At 36.8% G+C, this 21,752-nt stretch overlaps 1 protein-coding gene across 5 annotated transcripts in view; it reads right to left on the bottom strand.

Moving 5' to 3' along the window:
- Window positions 1–20,699, bottom strand: part of LOC103146857 (brevican core protein-like) — a 30,215-nt gene extending 9,516 nt beyond the window's left edge. For 3 of the 5 annotated variants that reach the window (XM_007564935.2, XM_007564936.2, XM_016677933.1), the window contains exons 1-7: window positions 20,324–20,598; window positions 7,625–7,704; window positions 6,178–6,549; window positions 4,955–5,129; window positions 4,089–4,216; window positions 2,296–2,589; window positions 783–1,637 (exon numbers count right to left, since the gene is read on the bottom strand). In XM_007564935.2, coding sequence (XP_007564997.2) covers window positions 783–1,637; window positions 2,296–2,589; window positions 4,089–4,216; window positions 4,955–5,129; window positions 6,178–6,549; window positions 7,625–7,704; window positions 20,324–20,583 — 2,164 coding nt within the window. In that variant the 5' untranslated portion in view covers window positions 20,584–20,598. Of the gene's footprint in view, window positions 1–782; window positions 1,638–2,295; window positions 2,590–4,088; window positions 4,217–4,954; window positions 5,130–6,177; window positions 6,550–7,624; window positions 7,705–20,323 lie in introns of all 5 variants that reach the window. The other 2 variants (XM_007564932.2, XM_007564933.2) reach the window with 2 other exon arrangements.
- Window positions 20,700–21,752: the final 1,053 nt, after the last annotated feature.

Here is a 21,752-nt window from a genome sequence, read left to right as displayed (position 1 = left end):
ACCATTTCCTGTAAATAAATAAACAAGAAGTGAATAAATAAATAAACAAATCAATTGAAAAAAATTCAATTCTGAATATAAATTTTTGTTTTAGATACTGGAGGAAACTTGTTTGAAAAAATCTGTATGTCGTAAAGAAGAAAATGACAAGTACCTGTCTATCAAAAAACAAGAAATTTTAAATTTCCACAAACAACACTGCAAAAACCCAAAAAGTATTTTTGGTCTAGTTTCTAATGCACATAAATTAGTACACCTGAAATAAGACAAAACTAACTTACAAATAACTCTTCAGCGAGATATAGGAGCTTGTTTTAAGTAAATAATTGATAATATTGATGAAAAAGTACTTGAGTCATTGGCATTTTATTCAACTTGTAAAATGGGAAAAATGTCTTGTTATAAGTGAAATAATCTGTCATGTTAAAACTGGTACTTTTTCATCAATATTAAAGCATTATTGACTTATCTTGCCGAGAAATTACTTGTAAATTAGTTTTGTCTTATTTCACATTTTCACATATTTCACAAAAACCATTGGTAAGATTTTATGTTTTTGCAGTGATATCTGTAGTGTTTTTAATTTAGATAGAAAATACCAACCTCTTGAAAAGTCTGCCTTAATCCAAATATCTAATGTGGTTTATGAAATATATTGAACATTAACATTTAGAGGTAATATGTTCTGATTCTAAACATTATCATCATTTAATTATACAATGACACATTTTCAGGTGATCGGCCTATGTAATGCACTTATTTTATGAAAGTAGTTTCCCTACCTTGGAAAATATCTCCGGATCCATCACTGGGAGTCCATACTGAGTAGGCCTTACTGGTTAGTTTAGTAGTTGGAGTTTCTTGTGTGGCTGGAGATCCTTTATCTTGGGACGCCTGAGTCGTGTCCATCTGTACAGGATCCTCTGTAGTTGCATCTTCCAACTTTACCTGAAGCAATGGACCAGCCGCCAAAGTTGTCCCCTCCCAAAACGCTTCCTCTACATCTACGTCTGTACGGTTGTTCTTGGTTTCGCTGTAATTGGTGTGAGATTTGTCCAAACTGGTCTCGTGAATTTCTTGGTACTGGATTGTCTGTTCAGTTGATTGTAGAGACTCAGTAGAGTTTGTGTCTGATGCTGTCTGGTTCTCCGTCTGCGGTTTGTATGTGCTTCTCTCAAACTCCGATGTGTGAAAGGTGAAGCTCAGGTTCCGGTGTAAGTCTGTCCCGTTGTAATCACCAGGAGGAATCATTGTGCTTTGTGTTGAATCAAAGGTGTTCGTTGTGCTGATTGTGCTGACAGCTGCCTCTGTAAGATGCTGGGAGTCGTAACGTTTTTCTGTGCTTTCATTTAGTGTTTTAACGAAGCCCGAAGCGTAAGCTGCAGTGGGGAAAGATTCTGCTCTATCTGAGGTGACCGTTTGGTTTCTATCGAGTGGATCTTCTGTAGTTAAAGACTCGGGCAACAGAGGTAAAGACTCCAGTTCGCTTTGTGCTTCTCGTTCCACTTGCTTCTCCAGTTGATTAAGATGAATTTCTTGTTCTCGTTCCATTAGAATAACAACATTTTCTTGTAAGTTTTCAGCTTCTGTGATCAGATGATCCACTGGAGACTCAGTAAAAGTTTCTCCGTGTCCTGCTGAGGACAGATAAGAAATTAAAAGTTTGCTTTCAGTGTAGAAACAACAACAAACAAGAATATTACAGTGTAACCAACTCCCCCAAAAATCTTAACTTACTAAATGGGTTGTTTAGGGTTATATCTTTATGTTTCTGTGCAAATTTGCTTATTTGAAAATTTATCTGTCTCAGATTAATCTCAAAATCTCAGTGTTTTGGAAAATATTTACTCTTTCTTTTTTGTTTCTATCTACAATGGTCGTAATACACCATCACTTTTCAGGTATTGCAATTTAATTTTTTTAAATCTGGACCAAAACTTTTCCTTGCAGTCAAGCAAAACAGTTATGGTGTCAGTCGTCACTTCATGATGTCCTGCTGGAGGAAATTACTGCATATATCTTTCATTTAAGGTTGCATTGCCGATATGTACTATATAAATAATTTTGTAACATTGTTTTTATGCTAGATGCATTATTTGACTGTAAAATGAGTTGTTTTGTTATAAAAATTACACATGATTTGCAGAGTTGTCCGAGATGGCGTCAGTTTCACTCTTTTGTATGTCAATAAACCTGCTGACAACAATCTTCGGTTTCCACAGTGGTGATAGTAACAGCTCAAGGGAGGTTAGTCACACTGTACAGAACCACTTTATAGTATTTAAAGACACCCACCTTTGAAACAATAGACATCATGCAGGGCAGACGGCTCTGGGAAACCGGTCTGGTTGCTGAAGCGGTAGAGTGTTTTGACGCCTGCTTGTGGGCCACCACAGCGCTCTCTTGGGATTACGATGGGGTAGCGCACGCTGCCGTCAGACAGCCAACCTGGACTGCAGCGGTCCAACCCTTCGCTCCACGCTGAGTACAGCTGTGCGGTTGTAGCCAGTTGTGCTCCCGCAGCTCCGCAATATGACTGGGCTTCGTCAAATGACAACTGCTGAGGGACGGGGTCATAGAAGACCTTTCCTAAAAACACAAAACATTGGTTTTGATTACTTGTACGGAACAGGTCGAGGTTATAGATTTTATTTCATGTCATTTTTAAGAATAGTGTGCTTAAACAAATAAGACTGGTGGAGGAGAGAAGAAGAAGGTTCTGATCTATAAAAACTATCAAGAACAATATCTGCAAGTCAACTACTTAAAATCAGGACTAAAATCGAGCAAAATCTTGTTAGAAAAATCAAGAGATTCATCACCTCTGAGTTGATCATAGATTCAGTTTTCGTGCCTTTTGTTGTTTTTTTTGCAAATGTTCAGCCCATTGCACATGGTAATTTTCAGATTATGTTCTTACATTAGTTAAACATAGCTTTAAAATGTGAATTATTCAGACTTAAACAGTCTCCTAAACCACTATTGTGTTCAAGGTGGCTCAAGTTTTCTGAGCCACCAGGCTCAGAAAACTTGCTGAGCCTGGTGGTTGGGTGGCAGAGCAGTCATTCATCCAGCGGCCCGTCGTGTTTTTCATTTAAAATTTTTTAAAGTTGACATGAAATTAGAAAATATCACTTGATAATCATGCATTATTGAAAGATTAATACCTGAAAACCAACTATGAAAACATTTTAAACAGACTTAAATAAATAAGCAATGCTTAGCCTGGTGGGGGCAAAAGTAAAGCCTGGTGGCCCGCCAGGCTTATGATACACTGGGGGAAACCCTGGTGTAGTTACATAGCCTACATTTTCACAAAAATTGAGTATTAAATGGGATGTGTCTCAAGAAAACATTGTGTTCATATTTCCTTAATTAAATCTATGAAAAATACCAAAGAGCAGACATTTCTGAAGTAAAAAAAATAGTAGTGTCATGATCCCATAAATTCTGAGTTCGGTTTTATCTTAGTTCTGTGGTCTGAGTCTCGTATTTTAAGGTAATCTTCTGTTTTTGACCTATACCTCTGTCTTCCTTGTGGGTCAATGATCTGTTTTTCTTAGCTCATTAGACTTATCCTATAACTCTCTTAGCTCCTAATCACTCTGATCCTGATTCCACTAATCACCTCCCCAAACATTTATAAGCCTGTCCGTTTTGCTTACTCCTTGTCAGATCCACCTGCTTCCAAGCCTCTTTTCTGTTGTTTCTCTCATGTTTCTTGATAATTTATGCTCTCTTGTTGTTTTCCTGATGTCATTCTAAAGTTATCTTATGAAATATCCTTTATTTTGAGACTTTTAGTCTTCTGTCTGCTTTTTGGTCTGACTCCATCTCATGGTGTTATGAACCAGAAGATTCGGGAACACCAGTGAAATTGTCCACAGTCTCTAAACTTCTAAAGTTAGGTGTAAATTTTAAAAAGACCTTCTGAAAGTGTGAGGAAATTCATGTCAACCGTACATCAAAAGATTGCAACAGACAGTGAGAAAAAAGGTTTGTGTATTTTTTAGAAAGTTTATGTAAACATCTGATTTGAACTGTTTCTGTGTACACCACATCTAGTTTTACAATATTATAATTCATACCATGAATTTGCTCTATGTAGCAATAGACGTCAAAGAGATCATCTGGATCCATCGTCCCATAGTTCCTCACTCCTGGCTGTCCGTCCATGTCTCCATAGCAACCTTCACGGGGCACTTGGATTGGATACCTGCGTAGGTGAAGGAAAATGCTTTCTAAAATTAAACTGACCTCTGAGCAACTGAGAAATTAATGCAGGTTTGACAAAATAAACAACAAATCCTACATTCATAAATATATCAAGGGATTGCAGAAGTAATTTGTGGATTTTGTGTAATTTCAGCATGAAATATAATAAAAGTTCAAAGATATTATGCTTCCTTAAACAGGCTAGGGCTGCAAAACATGTTCATTATATATTTTTTTTTACACAAAGTAATTCTCCAATGAGATTTTAGTCTGTATTTTCTTCCAGAATGAGCTGCTGTAAGGTGTCTTATCACTTTAAATCCAGATAATCTGCTGCTGGCCACGCCCTCCAACTCAACGTTTACACTCGTACGTGAAAAAGGCTGCAAAAAAGACGCAATTATGCAACCGTGCATCTTTGAAAAGCAGAAGCAGAGCCTCCTGCACAACCAAAATGAATACAGCAAGTGGTTTCTGGATGGTAAGTCAACAACAAGACACTTTTCCAGCAGCCATTTTACAGCACGTACAGCTGTAAAACCAGCTGACCAAACGTGCTGGGGTTGCTAGGTAGCGGTGCCCATTTAATGTGACTTAACAATCGGGAGGGTTTTGAAGCATTTTCCAGACACCAAAAAGCATTAACTGATTGCCAAAAGATGCCTGGGTTGATTTTAGAAGCAGTAGAAACCCAAATAGAAGGACAAAGATGTGCATTTTTTAAAGAGTGAAAAACTACCTGACAGATTGGTCCGCCAGCCAACCTGCGTCGCATTGCTCATATCCATCAAAATAAGCTGCAAGCAGCTGGTCGGGTGTGGCGACCTGAGCACCAATGCCTTCACAAGCCCTCTGGGCCTGCTGGAAGGAGAACGAGTACCGACCCAAAGCATCTCGATAGTGGAACACCACACCTAAAAACATCACAACATATTTACACATTCAGAAATATACTGGACAGTCAGGTTGTGCAATTATTAACATGATAAAATCAAATATTTTACAGCTCTGACACATACAGAGCTGGGAAGAATACACAGAAATTGTACTCAAGTAACAATGGCATTACGTATTTTTATTCAAGTAAAAGCAAAAAGTAGCTATCCAATTTTTTTTTACTCTTAGATTTTTTTGTACTCTTAGATACTCTTAGAGGATCTAAGAGAGTACTCTTAAAGTATTTGGTAAAAATTCTACTCAAGTACTGAGTAAGTGATCAAATTATTAATTATTTTATATTTCAAAATGATTAAAGGGACCAAAGGTAAAGTTAAGTGGAAATTTTTGTATTTTGAGTACGAAAATAACAACAATTCATATAAGTAACAAAAAAATAACAAAATCAGGCAAATATATATATTTTTTTCAGTTTCTCTCGATAAAAAACTTATGAAACTTTAAGAAAAACTTTAATTTTTGGTTAAAACATGTTTGTTTTTCATTCAGTGTGTAGAGAATCCAGAAATTTTACTCAAATAAGAGTAGTGATACTTCATAATAAAATTACTGAAGTAAAAATAAAAAGTACAGCGTAGTAAAAATACTCCTAAAAGTACATTTTCTCTCAATTAAATGTAATTGAGTAAATGGAACTATTTACTACCCAACTCTGGATACAGAATGATCAAATATCTTTAAAAATTTCCACAAAGTTTCCCCCAGAAAAGTTGCTACGCCTGGTATTTGGGCACTCTGCAGCCATTCATCCAGCAGCCCGTCATGTTTTTGAGTTAAAAAATACTCAATAATCATGTGTTATTGAAAGATTGGAAGTTTAACACCTGAACACCAACTATAAAGTCTTAAAAAATGCAAACATTTTGAAAAGACTTAAATAAATAAGCAATGCTTAGCCTGGTGGGGGCCTGAGTTAGGCCTGGTGACCCGCCAGGCTTATAATACACTGGAGGAAAGTGTTGCACAGAAAAAAATATGGAATAAGCCTCAACATGCTGATGCTACCTTTGACTTTGACTTGTACGACTTTGCTGGCGTCTTCCAGTCCCTGCTGCACCTCGCAGCGATAGTGACCGGAGTCGCTGTGGCGCAGGTCGCCTAACCACAGAGACACATCTTCAGGGGAGGACGTGTAGTTCAGCAGCGCCACACGGTCGCGGTACGCTTCGTTGATCTTCACCCTTGAACTCCGCGCTACCAAGATCTGTGTCTCAATCCCACCGGACACAACTGTCCACTTCACCCGGGGGATGACAGACGGGGACGAGGAAGAGGAGGAGGACAGAGACACAAAGCAAGGGATGGAGATGGAGCTGCCCAGAGGGACATGAATTGGACCTGAGTGGGGGATGTCCAGCTTCAGCTGCCGCACGTCATCTGATGGAAGCAAGAGAAAAAAGGACAAAACAACTCTGAAAACTTCCCCCCCAAAAATTTATTGACTTTTATGCCAAAAATAATATGGAGGGGAAAATAATACAAGAAAAGGGACAAATTAGTTACACTACAAGCACCACGGGACTGTTGTTTTATTCAGTTTGTCTACGCTAATGTGTGTCTATCCCTAACAAAAAACATAATAAAGTCAACAAAATCCAAGAGAGTAAAGTCATAAAAGTATCATAATAAAGTCATAATATTTTGAGGATAAAGTTATAGTGATATGAGAATAAAGTTGTAGTGTTATGAAAATAAAGACAATATTTCTAGAATAAAATCTTAATAATATGAGAATAAAGTCATAATAGTTAGACAATAAACTCATAGTAATATGAGGATAAAATCGTAATAGTAACACAAGAATAAAAGTATAATGTTATGAGAATAAAGTCATAATATTACAAAGTTGTAGTAAACACATCAGCATCAAATTATAACAGGATACAGCTTGCTACTATCAATAATCTGATGCTAATGTGTAAACAGATTAATTATTTATAAGATAAATACTAAAGTAGCTTTACAACATTCTCCACATTCTTCATTTTATTTCAGCTATAAAATTGCTTTGTCTTGTTGGAGTTCTCATAATATGACTTTATTCTGGTAATATTATAACTATTCCTGCCATATTCCGACTTTATTTGCATATTATTACAACTATATTATTATATTACTTGACTTCATTCTGGTAATATAATTATTTATTTTCTTAGCCTGGACGTAGCAACTCAATAGCACCATATTGTTGCTTGCACTGTATGTAAAGCGAATACTATTGTGATGTGACTTAATGTGATTGTACAAAAATTTGTGTAAAAAAGCTTAAATAAAATAAGGCTTTCCTCTAACATTCTGAAAACGGTAACGTGTATTGATAATCAATCCTGCTTTCCTCTTATACCTCTTAATATTCACTGCAACCAACTGCATAATGAAGCAGCTAATGTCACATAATGTGAAAGTTCACATGGTTTTTAATTATTTTGTAAGGCGGGAAATGTGGACTCACCATGAGCTGATGGCGTTTGGATGGGGAAGGCCAGGGTGAGATGGGAAACTGCACAGATGACTGGAAGGATCTGGACATATCTGTAAAGATAAAACAATAATCACTCCAAATTACCACAATAAAAGAGCTGAAACAATTAATCATCGACATTGTGATTAACTGTCCATTAATTTAGAATACAAACTCAAAGATATGACATTTCCTGAAAGAATAACAACTTTAGAACAATAAATAGAAACATTTCGCATTTAAGATGAAAAATATTCTTCTAAATCTACTGGAAAATAACAAAGAAAATAGATTTTTGATGCTGGAAAGCATGCATATTGTTGGTTCAGCTAATTATGCTCCATTGATCTCAAATTGATCTATTCATAAATACCTGCACATGCATGTAAAATACTATCCATTTTGTGGTTTTACGTTATATCCTGCTGTTCATTTAACTATTATTGTTATTAATTGACTTCATTCCTTGACAAGATCAACTGGAGATCTACCTGATATAATTGCTTTTTCAGATTTATTCTGCTTTTGATTTATTTTGTTAACGTTTAATTTTTTAATCTTAAATTGATGTTTAAAAATTATTTATAGACTATAGTAGAGTATATATAGACAGAGAATATAGATTAAAGTAGTGCTTTAGTTGTTAAAACAAAAACGATATATAAACCTGTGTGCTTATATCTACTAAAATCTGTGAATGTTTTTTGCTGGTTTTATGCAACATTTTCCACCTGAATATCACATGAATCCAAGTAAACCTGGTTAGTTTTAACCAGCTGGTTTCAAGAAAAGAGTCCATGTGATTTGAACAAACTGTGGGGGCTTTTGTAAATTACAGGAGCCACGAAAGCAACTAAATGCCCAACCATACGGCAGATTTTTCTGATTTTCAAAGGAAAATCGGTGCCGCAGGCCTCTGACCTCAAGCTATTTATCACCTCCGTGAGCTAATGACACAGCGTTTCAGCCGGGAGGCATCTGTCCAGCCCTCCATCACCAGGCCGGGTCTGTTATTAACCCAGCAACCATGACGGGATGTCTGCAGTGACCTCATACAACCTCTGGAACAACTGGAAATGTTCCTGAATTGTGGAAAGACAGTGCTTCTGCACTATTTCTTTACCTAATCTATCTTTAGACTAGCTTAGGTCTTTCATATTCAACCAAAAGTCACATGTATAAAGAAGATGATTATGGGTCACCTGTTATGTCAAACTTTGTTTTATTTCAATCAATCAAATCAATCAATCAATTTTATCTATAAGGCACCCTTCATGTTGGAGGCAGCTCGCTGGAAACACATAATAAAAGGTGCTTTTGAACTGGGTGTGAACCATGCAGGGTCACAGTGTGCAGGTGTAAATACCAGAGTTGTGAAGTAAACTGAAACTGGTGGGATACTCCCTTTTGCTCCAATCATTTTAAGAGGGCTGGTATTTATTAAAAGCGATGTACTTTTATCTTTTCTTCACTTCACTGGACTAGCCAGTGGAGTCATTGCTATAATCTTTGCTTAATTTCTTGATAAAATAATAATCAAAATGCATTTTGATTCATTCTTGATTGACTCAGTGTTTCACCTTAGGTAAGACTTATTTATTTCCTTAACAAACCAGACAAAAAAAAAAACAAAACAAAAGACTTCTGACTTTAAAGGAAATGAGCACCTGGGAGGAATCAGGTTCAGTGACCAATGTGAGACTTATGGAGGAGAATAATGAACTTTCTGGAAGAGCATGTTGTATCTATGCAAGTTTTTCTGTGACTGAGGAATTTTTATTTTGAGCTATGTGATACAGCAGTGCCATGACATCACAGTGCCCTCAAAATTCTGAGGAAAAAACATCAGAATTCTGAGATTAATGTTGGAATTCTGAAAAAAGTCAGAATTTTAAGATTAAATTCAGAATTATGAGGAAAAAAGTCAAAGTTCTGAGATTAAAGACAAAGTTCTGAGAAAAAAAGTCTGAATTAAGAGATTAATGTTAAAATTCTGAGATTAAAGTCAGAAATATATTAAAATTAGAATTTTGAGAAAATTCAGTGAGAAATCTTTATTATTATCACTGACCCTAATCGTCCTCCGTGTATATAAACCTGTTCAGAGATAATTTTTTAAGCTTACGGTGGATTTATCCTTAGAAATCTTCCTTTACCGAGATAAACCCCCAATGTGGAGTGACAGGTTCTGAAAATCAGGAACAGAGATGTTTAGATCTTGTGGCGACTCTCTCAGCTTTGAAAACTTTAGTTTCTTGGATGAAGTCTGATAATTAATTGAGCGCTCCTAAAAAATCTTGTGAAAGCTGCCCAAACGTCTAAATACTCTTGCTCCACTTCTGCCAGCAGCTCTCCCTGCCCAAGCAACTCAATAAGGCCTGGCAGGCAATCAAACCTTGAAGTTAAGTCCAGTGAGATCATAGTTTCTCTCAGAGGGTTCATTTGCAGTATCAATGAATATTTTAACTGCCACATATACTTCCTCAAAGTCTTTAGGACTTAGCAAAGCCGCTAAATACATTCTGGTGAGTTCATGCCTTTAATAGTTACATGCTCCCTCCATACAACCATTTATCCAGCCGTCAAAAGTTTAAACTAAAATCATGGAAGTATTCTGGTAATAATGATAAATGCACTATAGGTGTGACAGAAACTGAAACCTGGTCAGAGCATTTTGTCTGCCACCCGACATAACAGCAAATAAATCCTAACTACTAGATTGCTTTTCACCTATTAATAATAAAGGGGATCTGTAATGAAAATTTCATTTTTTAAAATTCGATTTGAGCCTAAACTGATTCTAAAAACAGGGTAAAAGCTTTAAAAAAAACACCCAGATATTTTTTGGAAATAAGTTAAGTGTTTTTGGTATACAGAAAATGCCAAGTCACATTTGGGTTAGGGGTTACCCTGTTACCTAGCAACTCCTGGGAAGTCCAGCCCGTCACCTAGCAACCCAAGCTGCTGTTTTGGATTTAAAGTGACAAGACGCCCTAAAACAGCTCATTCTGAAAGGATCTTAAAATAGGCATAACTGAGCAGACTAAAAGCTCAGTATCCGATTTCTTTGCCTTAATGTGACATGTATCTAATCTTTTCATGACAGTCTGAACAACACAGGTTGGATTTTTAATTTTTTTTTTAATGCGACCCAGGCCACTTGGATATCCGATACGTATCCGATTCAAATGTGACCTGACGTTCAGGTCGCATTCATCCGAACTGAACGTCATTGATACTCGACAAATGTCACTACTCTGTGTCCTGATACGCGCAAGCGGGAAGAAAAACATCAACCATGGCGGACGATAAGGAGGATTAAGTTGTTAAAGAGCTGGTTCCTGTCGGACAATAACTTCAAAATGTGTAAGCTATGCTCCACCGTTAGCATCCATGTCTACTTCCGCAAACATTGAGCACGCTCTCTGTGTGTGACGTTATTGCGCCTTCTACTGCGCATGCGGAACACTTTCAGGTTGTTTGCAGTTCACACTGGAGTCGCATATATTTAGAAATGTGAACGGCCACGCCCCCAAAAAATCTGATTTGACCAAAAATTGGAATTGGGTCAGTGTGAATGTAGCCTAAGAATAATTTTCTGCAATAAATAAATAAATAAATAAAATAATAATAATAAAGATGTTTTGTGTATTGCCCAAAAACCTATTCTAACCTTATCAAGGAAGCATAAAAGTCACCTTTAACAGAAACTATTGCAGACGCAGAGCAACAACAAAACAAACCAATCTGTTAGTAAAGCTATAAGACAATAAGTATTATTTAAAAAATGGAAATAAGAAGGGTACCCAGACAGGCCTATCTGATTAAAAATGTCCAAAACTAAAAAGTTGACGTTGGAGTCAAAACCCAAGAGTACATGTTATATTAATAAAGTTATAACCTCTGGACTGAAGCATAAAAAAGGCTTAATAAATTTAGACTTTCTGCATTTATGTGAAACAGTTTCTTTGAAATGAGACGGCACAAATAGACCTCATTGACTTTTGTCAAATGAAATGGCCTTCTCTTATGGCAGTATAATTGCCGTCTGTTTTCCTGGCAGCTGGCTGGACTCTACAAGGCTGGTATCACTATTAGTATTCTTGACAAGAAAACGTCTCATAAAAGAGCAAGCATGGAGCCAAGGGGACAGCTGCACACTGTGCTTTCACCTCATACCAACTCCCTCACAAAAGGCTGCATGGAAAATTAAAGGACAGGCCACTGGCACACTCGCGCACTGTTTCTCTTTTCTTCTTCTCGCTCTTTTCATGGCTGGAAAGGGAAGTTTTCAGCACTTAGGATCGCTGTGCACTGGGCTTTGTAGAAGAGAAACAGTAGCATTAAGACCCCGGACACTGATTCAAACGCTCACACTGTTAGGCCCAAATGACAGTTTGTGAATCGAGTTGATGGGTGAGGAGAATAATTGCGGTTGCTGGCTGTTGTGCCATCTTTATATCGCATTTGCCACTGAAGGCTTGCAGCTCCTCTTGTTTAAACGACACTGAAGAAAAGTCAAGCTGAAATCAATGCCACCGACTGCATTTAGGGGTCTGCAAACTGCAGCCAATGTGTTATCCTGTCGACACAGAGTAGCTCCAGACTATTAACGTCATTATAGCTAACTAAAACTGGCAAAAACTGAAACTGAGAAAACATTTTTGTTAACTGAAATAAATGAAAACGGTGATTAATGGGGAAAACCTATAACTAACAAGGACTATATTGTAAATTAGCTAAAACATACAGAAATTATAGAAATATTATCCATCGTTTTTGTGTTTATGAATCTATTTATTCGCTTTTTAAACTGATGTGAAATTGATTTTTTTTTTTCTCTTCCACACAAACAGTTTACGTATGTGTAGGAACGTAAACTGTTGCGGGCTAACACTTATGCTAGCCGGCAAAATGGCGACAGCAAAAGTTGGTAGAAAACACCAACCAATTGTTGTTTCTTGTCCAACAATAATTCAATACATTTTCTGAAAACAGTACCTTCTATTAAATATTCCTTACCCAATCAATGTATGCATAATCACAATAAAATACTTTAATCCTTTTGAATTCTGCACCTAAGAATGAAAAAAAATGAGAAAACAAAAACTACTACTACAGCAAATAAAAAGTAAACTGAAACTAAACAATATAAACTAATAATAGCTGATAAAAACTAGCAAACACACTAAAAATTCATAAAATCTAACTGAATTAGACAAATAAAAAGTCACAACAAAGTTTCCCTGTTTTCGTCATTGAAACATGAAAATATGTTAGCCTAAGGATTGCTTTAGAATATATTCAGTAGATCAAGAAACAAGGAGCGTGGTTACACCATTTTTGCAAATGTTGCACTGTAAATAAATTCCCCCTGCGTCTCATGGGTGGTCTCTGCAGAGTTTTACATCACTGTCAATACAGGGAGACCTCGTCCCCGGTTCCAAGCAACAAGCCAGAAAATGACTCGTGATCCCAATTCAGCCAGGTCAAACACGTCTGTTTGACGGATGTGCAGCGAGCTCGGAGGAGCGCTGAGCTGGAACAACACACGTCTTCTCTAGAGCACACTAATTGAGCTTTTACGAGGTGTAAATGTGGCGCTCTAGCTTTCTTACTCTACGAGTACGCTCAATCTACCCCAGATTCTTTTATTTTAGTGTGGTTGAACTACAATTACATGCAGGATAAAGTAGAGATTCTCATGCAAAACACCAATAAAACCTAATGTAACATCCGGCACACAAAAAGTTGATTTAAACAGAAAACTGAATTCTCTCTAAAACACATTTTTCTGCTGACTTTGTGGGTTTTTTGTTGTAAGAAACACACTATAGGTTATCTAAAACAAAGAAACTTCTTGAATTTGTTTAAAAAGTTCCAACATGTTAATTTTTTTGTTGATTTATCATTTCAATCTCTTAAATTAGAGCTTTTCAGCATGTATTTGTTATTCTGAAATGTTCTATTCTAATAGTTAGAGTTAACTTATTTGTAATCACTGTGTGTAAAACAATATTAACAATTTACCAGCTGATTTGTGTGGTTACATTTTGCAAGCTTTATGGAGTTTCATATAAAGTCTGATTTATTCACACAGTTGTCAACTGGAAAACACTTTGTAAGCTTTATGGAATGTCATGGGAACTTTGTTTTTGATTAATATAATCAAAAAGATTATATTATCTGTTGTCAGCTCTTAGAGCTGACAACAGAGCACTGCTGTGCCTTCAAGGTCTTTTACTATCAGTTTTGTTGCAATTAGCTACATGCCAGAAGCAACGCACACATTCCAACGACTTGACTTGTGCAGATGCTGGCCTGCCCACAGCATTAGCATATGGCCGTGTGCCTGAGTCCAGCCTATTATCTTAAGAAGATAAATATTTAATACTCTAACTACTTTGCTCTATCTGTGGTGTTCACAACGCATAAAGGGCCCAGCGCTGTAAAACTTTATATGTGGTCACAAATAAATTAGACTTTGGCTTGTGGAAACTAAAACTGACTCCAGCTATTTCCCTTGGGTTACCGAAAAAAGAACTGGGTGATAGGAAAAGCTAACAGGTTAACAGCTATAATAACCTAGGAGTTTTAGTCCCTAAATTCAAACACAGACAAAAAAAAACAAATGTCCTGCCAAAAGATCTATGAAACAGAGTAACATAAGCATTGAAAAAGCCCAAACCAATTTTAAATTGTTTGTTTAAAAAGAAGATTTGGTACTTGATAGAAAAACGAAACAGCCATAGATGAAGATAGACAAGATACAACAGCTAGCGAACCATTAGCAGCAACTATGCTAACATTGCCATTGGCAAGATTAGGCTACATAAACAATACCACTTCATTGCTTTAAAATCATTTGTGTGGCACCATTTAGACAGTGAAGGAGTGAAAGGCAACATATAAGTTTCATCAGCACTATGAGAGTAGAGCTGCTCGTAAACCATTAGCTGCTAGCTACGTAAGCTAACGAAAACAGATCGAACTAGCTAACACCAGTGTAGAAAAATTAAAGAAACCACTACAACTCTTCATAATTTGTCATCCAGTCTTTTAATACTCATTGATAATGTTGACATTACCCTGAAATTTAAGATTCAATACCAACATTAGGTAAGATACTCAATACTCGATATTAATACTGCAAGGTTTATTTTAAATCAGAAGGTTCTTTAAATAAAAAAATATTAAAGCTGGAATAATATGATACATTTTGTGTCTTTATTAGTTAACATCCAATAATCAGCAGGAAATTCAATAGCCACTTATTAATTAAAAGTTATTAAAAACAAACAAGTAATTTAACTAAGTTTATAACTCATTAATTAACTTTGTTTGTTGACACTAAAATTTGTAGCATGTATACCGTTTTCTTTAACGTTACTTGTTTTTTCATTAGGCCTGAACAAAGTGGAGGAGTAATGGAGTGGTGAGGTTTGTGGTTAATTTTGCACTTTCTTTATTGTAGTTTTCATTTTCTCATCGCTGGTAAACATCTTTTGTTATGCCGACCATTAGCGTCAAGTCATACTGTTAGGAAGGCAAAGTCGGAATAGTGTTAGCAGCAATATTTAAACAGATGGCCATCCAGCATCTTTAACAATTTGCTGCTGTATGTAAAGGAGCTTTATTAACCTTTTAAGCATCAGGGAGTCGGGCTTAAAGGGTTTTATGAAGTTTGAAAAGCTAATATGTTTTCTAGGAATCACCAGCTTGCATAAGGGCCGATAGACATCTTCCAGCTTTCTTTTTTCACTCCCTAAAAGGCAAATTGCATCCAAACAACACTTTTCCTGCAAATTATTGAGTAAAATCGCAAAGGTTTTCCTCCAGAAACTTTCAAGCTTCACCCTTTTGATTCTCAGCCATCAGGTATGTTGATGTAACAGAGAGAAAGGGATAATGTCTGCAGCAATGCTGTGCAAAGTTGTGTGCCAAACAAGGAGATAAAAACGGCACAACTTAAACTGATTAAAAATATATATCTTTAATATATCAACATACCAATTAATTTGACAACTTCATTGGTTTTTGGGTATTACGACAGATTTCTGTTTAAGTCTAAGTTTTATGTTTGTGTATTATGGCAGGCTCTATCGACTACATGCAAAACAATTACTCTTAACATCCAAGTATCCAACAAACTGTCTCCACAAAAGACTGGGCAGAGATGTTTTTAGAGTAAAATAAGACATTCAGTAGGACGATTTGGGTTTTAAGATAGCTTAAAAAGGTTGGAAAATTACATGTCATTTGACGTGCCTGAAATGACCATAGTCTCTAAATGAAGTTAATTATCTGTGAGAGAAGTTAGAGTATTAACTTGACACCATAATACAGTCTTTTTTCCTCTTCCGCTTGCACATCTCCAAGAAAAACCACCAGGATGTCTCCCCACAACATCTCTGTGCCAGAAAGCCACCCACTATGATTCACCATCCAGTGGGTCTGGAAAAGCCTCAAACTGTTTCCACTTATTTTCACTGCAGTACCTGGTCATTTTGAGAGGAATGTTTTTCTGTTTGTAAAACCACTAACTAACTCTGAACTATAACTCTATCAGGTATCTTATGTCCTCTGTATGCCAGTGTTCTTAATTTTCAAAGGCTTCATAAAAAAGACTGAATAGAAAATAAGAAAAACAACAACAAAAGCTTCAGCATGTCTGGAGAACTATTGATTACAACCACTTTATAGCATTACAAGAAAGCCTGTCTTCTTGAAAGCAAAATACTTTAAAAATAGAAAAGTTTATTATGAGTGAATTTTACAGTGTTTGAACACCTGATAATCCAGTAGACTTGGTTCAGCTGGGGACCAAAATCGCAACATTTGCTACATTTTCAGCTGGTGTTGTTCACTTTCACACTGGACTGTGTCAAATGAACCAAACTAATAAAAAAAAAACCTGTTCACCTCCTTGCCTGTGGTGGCGCTGCTCCACGAACCACTGAAGGAAACGACACAAAAACCAATGAAGAAGACCAGCTCAACTTCCTGCTTCACAAAATGTAAACAAAAACGGAGTAGCGTCAGATTTTAACGGTTGTAGGACTTTTCTTTTGTCTCTGGTGAAAAACGTTGAGCCGTTTCTCCCTGTAGCGGGAGCCAGTCACGGGAGAGGGGTCTGGCACCAGACCCCGCATTTACTTTGGTTGTATTTACCCACAATGCTCTGCCATGTGGTTCGGATTGCATTCACATTCAAACCGCACCATCATTCACTTCAACCGAACCGATAACTTGGGTTTTGGGCAGACCATAGTTTTCTTTTCTGGTCCGCATCAGAGTCCAATTGCGCATTCACACCTCCACAAACAAACCTGACTTTCTGGACAAACGAACTAGAGTTTAGTTAAAGGGATTAAAGCAACCAGTTGTAAAAATAGGTCTGTTCAGTTAACATTACCAAGTATTATCTAATACAAACCATTAGATAATACAGGATGATTACAGTGTGTTTTTCTGTCAAAGGTACAAGAAGAAAACTAAAAATGGATGGATGAGAAAAGGGATGGTAGTGATGGTCAGATTGATGCCTTTAAAAACTAGCAGGGACTCATTTTAAATCCCATACTGAGGTTCAAAGTCAAATTTAGAGGATTTTCCCAACGAAACACTTTTGAAACTTGCAGTTGTTTGACATTTTTTGAAGTAGTTTAATAAAAAATGAGTACTGTAAGCTGATTCACCATTACAAGCAAAGAGAGAACATTATGTCTGAATCTTCACGTCTTTACCTCTCAAACTCCAGAATCCATTGAAGCATTATGTAAAAAGAAGTTACTAAAAGGCGGCTACATGACTGAATGTGACCGCTGGCTCTCTGTGTGTCCATTACTTAAATTTACCTGCGCCTCAAGGTGAACTGCAGAAAGTCAGGTAACATTTAGGGAAAGCACTCAAAACTAAAAGCAGCATCCTGGATCTCCAGGGTACATAAAAACCTGCGGTCTATGAATATACAATATATGTTTTGCTTTTATCTAGACAAAAATACTGTTTAGAAACTGTTTAATGCAAATTTCCACAGCTACAGAACTGGGCAAAATAATAATTTTCCCCTCATTTGTTTATATTTTGCAGGCAATAAGTCAAGATTTCTTCTTCTTATTTTTTGGATGGCTTGTATTGGCTTTCTAAATATCCAGAACCTGGCTACTTTCAGATGAATCTTATCCACACCACTCGGACCTTCCACACTAGACTTAAAAACTTTTCTTCTGGTTAAAGCCTCTGGATTATTTTGAACTTCTTCTTCTGCTAAGGGCAGCTGGAGGACATAAAGTTCCTGCGCTTTTCTCCTATTCTCTTGCCATTCTTACCTTTTTGTACTCTCTTTGCTTTTCCTTCACATTAAAAGTCCTGCCAGCCCGAGGCTTTTTGAATCACTCTTCTCTGTACAGAACCAATGGGAATGCTCTTACTGCCATCAGTGATCAGTTCTCTTTGGGGTTTTCATTTGCATTTCATTATCTGCCTCCTTTCTGTCTTCTTACCCCAACTTGTCACAGTAGATGGTGATCATATTGAGTCTGGATGTATCGAAACCACCAAACTAGATGGTTTTGATTCAGGTTGGATCATGAAGCATGGGGCGGTATAAGTTCTGAACTGGAGCAATGTAGAATAAAGTGATCTGAATTTAAATGGGAAAAAGATATGACAGTATACGTGACGTCCTTTTCTTGTATTTCAACATCTGTTCTTAAATTAAGGCTGCAGAGCGTTGATTGACAGATATTTGTGTTTCAGCTTTTTAAAATCTCACTTCCTCTTTGTTTCAGGCAAGTTTTTCTCTCCATCATTTGTTTTGAGGATTTTACACATGCAATTAAATGTTGCTGCACTGGTTGCTACACTATTGTTCAGTGCTTTATTTTTATTGTTAATTTAATAAATATCATTCATTTTGTCATGTCTGTGGAGCCAGTTTGTGGCAGTGTAAGATATGTTTAAGTGTTGTGTCTAAACATAATAACTTTAATTTATTTCATTTGGTAGATGCCACAAGGACATAGTAGGTTCTGATTTCTTTAGTTAAATCTATTACACATAGATTAGTTTGATATACATTTTGTACCAATATGGTGGTTCCCAAAGAAGAGAGTGGTGAACAACTGGAAGATGATTATCTCTACTGTGTCGGCCGCAGTGTGATATGACAAAATAGGGACACCTCATTAAATATTCAGTTCTTGATTACGAAATGTCTGGAAAGGTGATACGCTTCTTGTAGCCATCTGACAGTCTCTGACATCAGAAGAAAGAAAGTTCACCATTCTGCTCACTTTCAGTTGTGAGATTTTTGAGCACAGCATCTCCATGGGGTTTATTAATTTTTAGCTTGCCTTTGGTGGATTTACTGGTTTGTTTTGGGCCACTGCTGTGTTGCAGGGTCCAGTTTCAGACCCATGACTTCAGATTTTTCTCCAACATCCTCTAATGTGTGGTTGAAATCATGATGAATCAGACGATGCAACAGCAAAGCATCCACAGACTATGACACGCCCACCTTCATGCTCCACCTTCATGTAAGCCTGTCTCAGTAAATCAACTAATCACATGTTAAATTAAGACGAGCTTGATCATTTCTATATGCATGATTGTTTTCCTTGTTTTTCTGTCTTGTCCAGCTAAAGACTGAATAAGAAAAGTTTTAAATCTGGTGCCTTGGTCTCAACAACTTATTTTCTTTGAGGACAATTGTTTACAAAGACTTCAGTATCCAATTTAGTTGTTGTTTTGGTTGTTTTGTTTATTTATTTTGGATATTTAAAATGTCTTCCAGGTCCAGAGTTAAATGCTCATTAGAAATTAAAGTTTATTGATCTTTGAGAGAGTGGACTTACGTTATATTATTTGAAAATGGTCTCAAAACAACAATATTACTATTTATGCATATGGTTTCATTAATAATACAGCATAAAACTAATTTATCTATTCCAGGATTATCTTCAGCAAACTTCTGTATGTCCTTAATGGGAGCAAAGATCTTTTCTTTGCACATTGCCAATGAAAGTTTTTTAAGATTGTACAGGCATCTACTTTCATATCAAAAAACAGAAGGATCCTTATGTGGAGCTTTAAAAGTAATTTAAATGTAAGGCTGTCCTAATTCACTTTTTACATGTTTTTCTTTATCCAGAAGTTTTAAACAATTAAATTGTTTTATTTATGTTTCTTGGATTAGTCAATATTGTTAAAACTGAAGTTAAAAAATCCATATTTCCAAATATTTTAGAAAATCACACGCACAGGTTTACCTCTGTTACTCTATCACTTGATCTTATGAGAAAAAAAACTTTTGTAAATTAATTGGCAATAATCTCTTTCTAGCTTTAAGCACGACTAATTGCATTTTTAAATTAACCAAGTCCCTCATGGTAATCTTAATTTCTTGGACTGGCACTTAATGTAATCGACTCTGAAGAAATATAATGCCAAAGCAACCAAAGTCCAAGAAAAAACTTTAAAATCTCCATTAAAACACTAAAAGCCTGTTAGGACTGAAGCAAAGTTTAAAGAAATGATGGGACGGCTTAAAACTTTTGCACAATAATGCACCTCACACTTAGGTGCAGCTGCAATGAACTTCTCTCCGTAACAACGCAAAGCGCAAAAAAAAGACGGCATGAAATCAAATGGCGACTTATTAAGACATGAAGCGAATGAAAAGCCTACCTGGTTGGTGTCAGCAGCATTTCAGCTGGAGCAGGACGGCCTGACTGCTGGGTACAAGTATGTTCCGTCAGCTCCTCTCTGCGTGCTGCAGTGCGTCTGTCCGGGCAGGGGGGGAAGCGGCTGGATGCTCTGCACAGGTAGATAGATACAAGCTGGAGCTGCAGCCGTGCACCGACAGGCTCGGAGGCTCGGGGAGAAAGGAGGGAGATGGAGAAAGTGACGCCACAAATGAAACCGTGAACTGCCCACTCCCTCCCCATCCAGCAGCCGGGATGGAGGTGACGCAGGGCGGCCAGGAGGGGGTGTGGGCGCTGGGAGGAAGGGCATCCACATAAACTGATGCAGAAGAGTGAAATGTTCAGGACGTTATCCAAGGATGTATGTCAGATTAGAGAAAGGATGAACCAGAACCAGGACAAGTCGAGTCAGCATCGACTGCTGCTGCTGCAGGTAAACTGATAATGCTGCATCAGTCACCTGCGCAGAACACAGAGGAGTCTGTTCAGAGATGAAACACAAAAAATAAGACACACACACACACACACACAAAAAAAAAAAAAACTATTCAATAAAAAAGCATAAACCCCTACAGTTTAAAAGTAGTTTTAAATCTCATTAGACCAGAGATGACAGGTCCTTTTTGGCTAAATGGAAAGCCAAGGGTTATAAAGTCGTGAGAGGACATTCTTTATGACATATGAAATGAGACAAGCATGATGGCAAGTGAAATTGAAAAAAAGGTCAAAGAGGTGAGCAGTGTCCGATTTAATGTACATAACTGTCTATCATAGCTTATGTGGTACTGAAAGGTTTATGGATGTTATTGTGTGCCTCGCAAAAGTGTTAGTCCTCCTTGTACTTGTCCACATTTTGTCGCGCTATAACCCCAATATTCAGTATATCTTGTTGGGATTTTATTTTTGATAAACCAACACAATGTAGTTAATCATTGACTAAGATGATAAAGTGATGGATCACTTTAGATCTATTACTTTTAGATGGATCTAAAGAAGAAAATCTGAAAAGCGTGACGTCCATTTGTAATAGGGGTTCATTTTAACAATGTTACAGATGTGAAGTTTGTCAAAATGTGTTTATTTATTCTTCAAATTCATTTGTGTTTCGTAAAAAAGTTATTTCTCCTTTTATGAAGGAACGTTACGCCGCTCTTGACCGTTGGTGGTTACCATAGCAACCAGTGACTGAAAGCTCCGCCCCCCTTTTTCTGTCGCCGTTCTGTAACTGTGATATGTTTTAGGATTAGCTCTATGTTTTCTTTACAAGTGTTACATTTTGACATATATTTTAGACAAATTCATTCATGTACATGGTTTTGCATGTAATTTTGCCATGTTTCATGTACATGTAGTGCTTTAGCTGTGTTTAATTTTACCTGTTAACTGTTGTTAGCTGTGCATTCACCTCTGTA

Source organism: Poecilia formosa, unplaced genomic scaffold (genome assembly GCF_000485575.1).
Source record: "Poecilia formosa unplaced genomic scaffold, Poecilia_formosa-5.1.2 Scaffold169, whole genome shotgun sequence".
Taxonomy (NCBI): Eukaryota; Metazoa; Chordata; class Actinopteri; order Cyprinodontiformes; family Poeciliidae; genus Poecilia; species Poecilia formosa.
The sequence above is the reverse complement of the archived record's forward strand: the minus strand, read 5'-3'. Positions and strand labels throughout refer to the sequence as shown.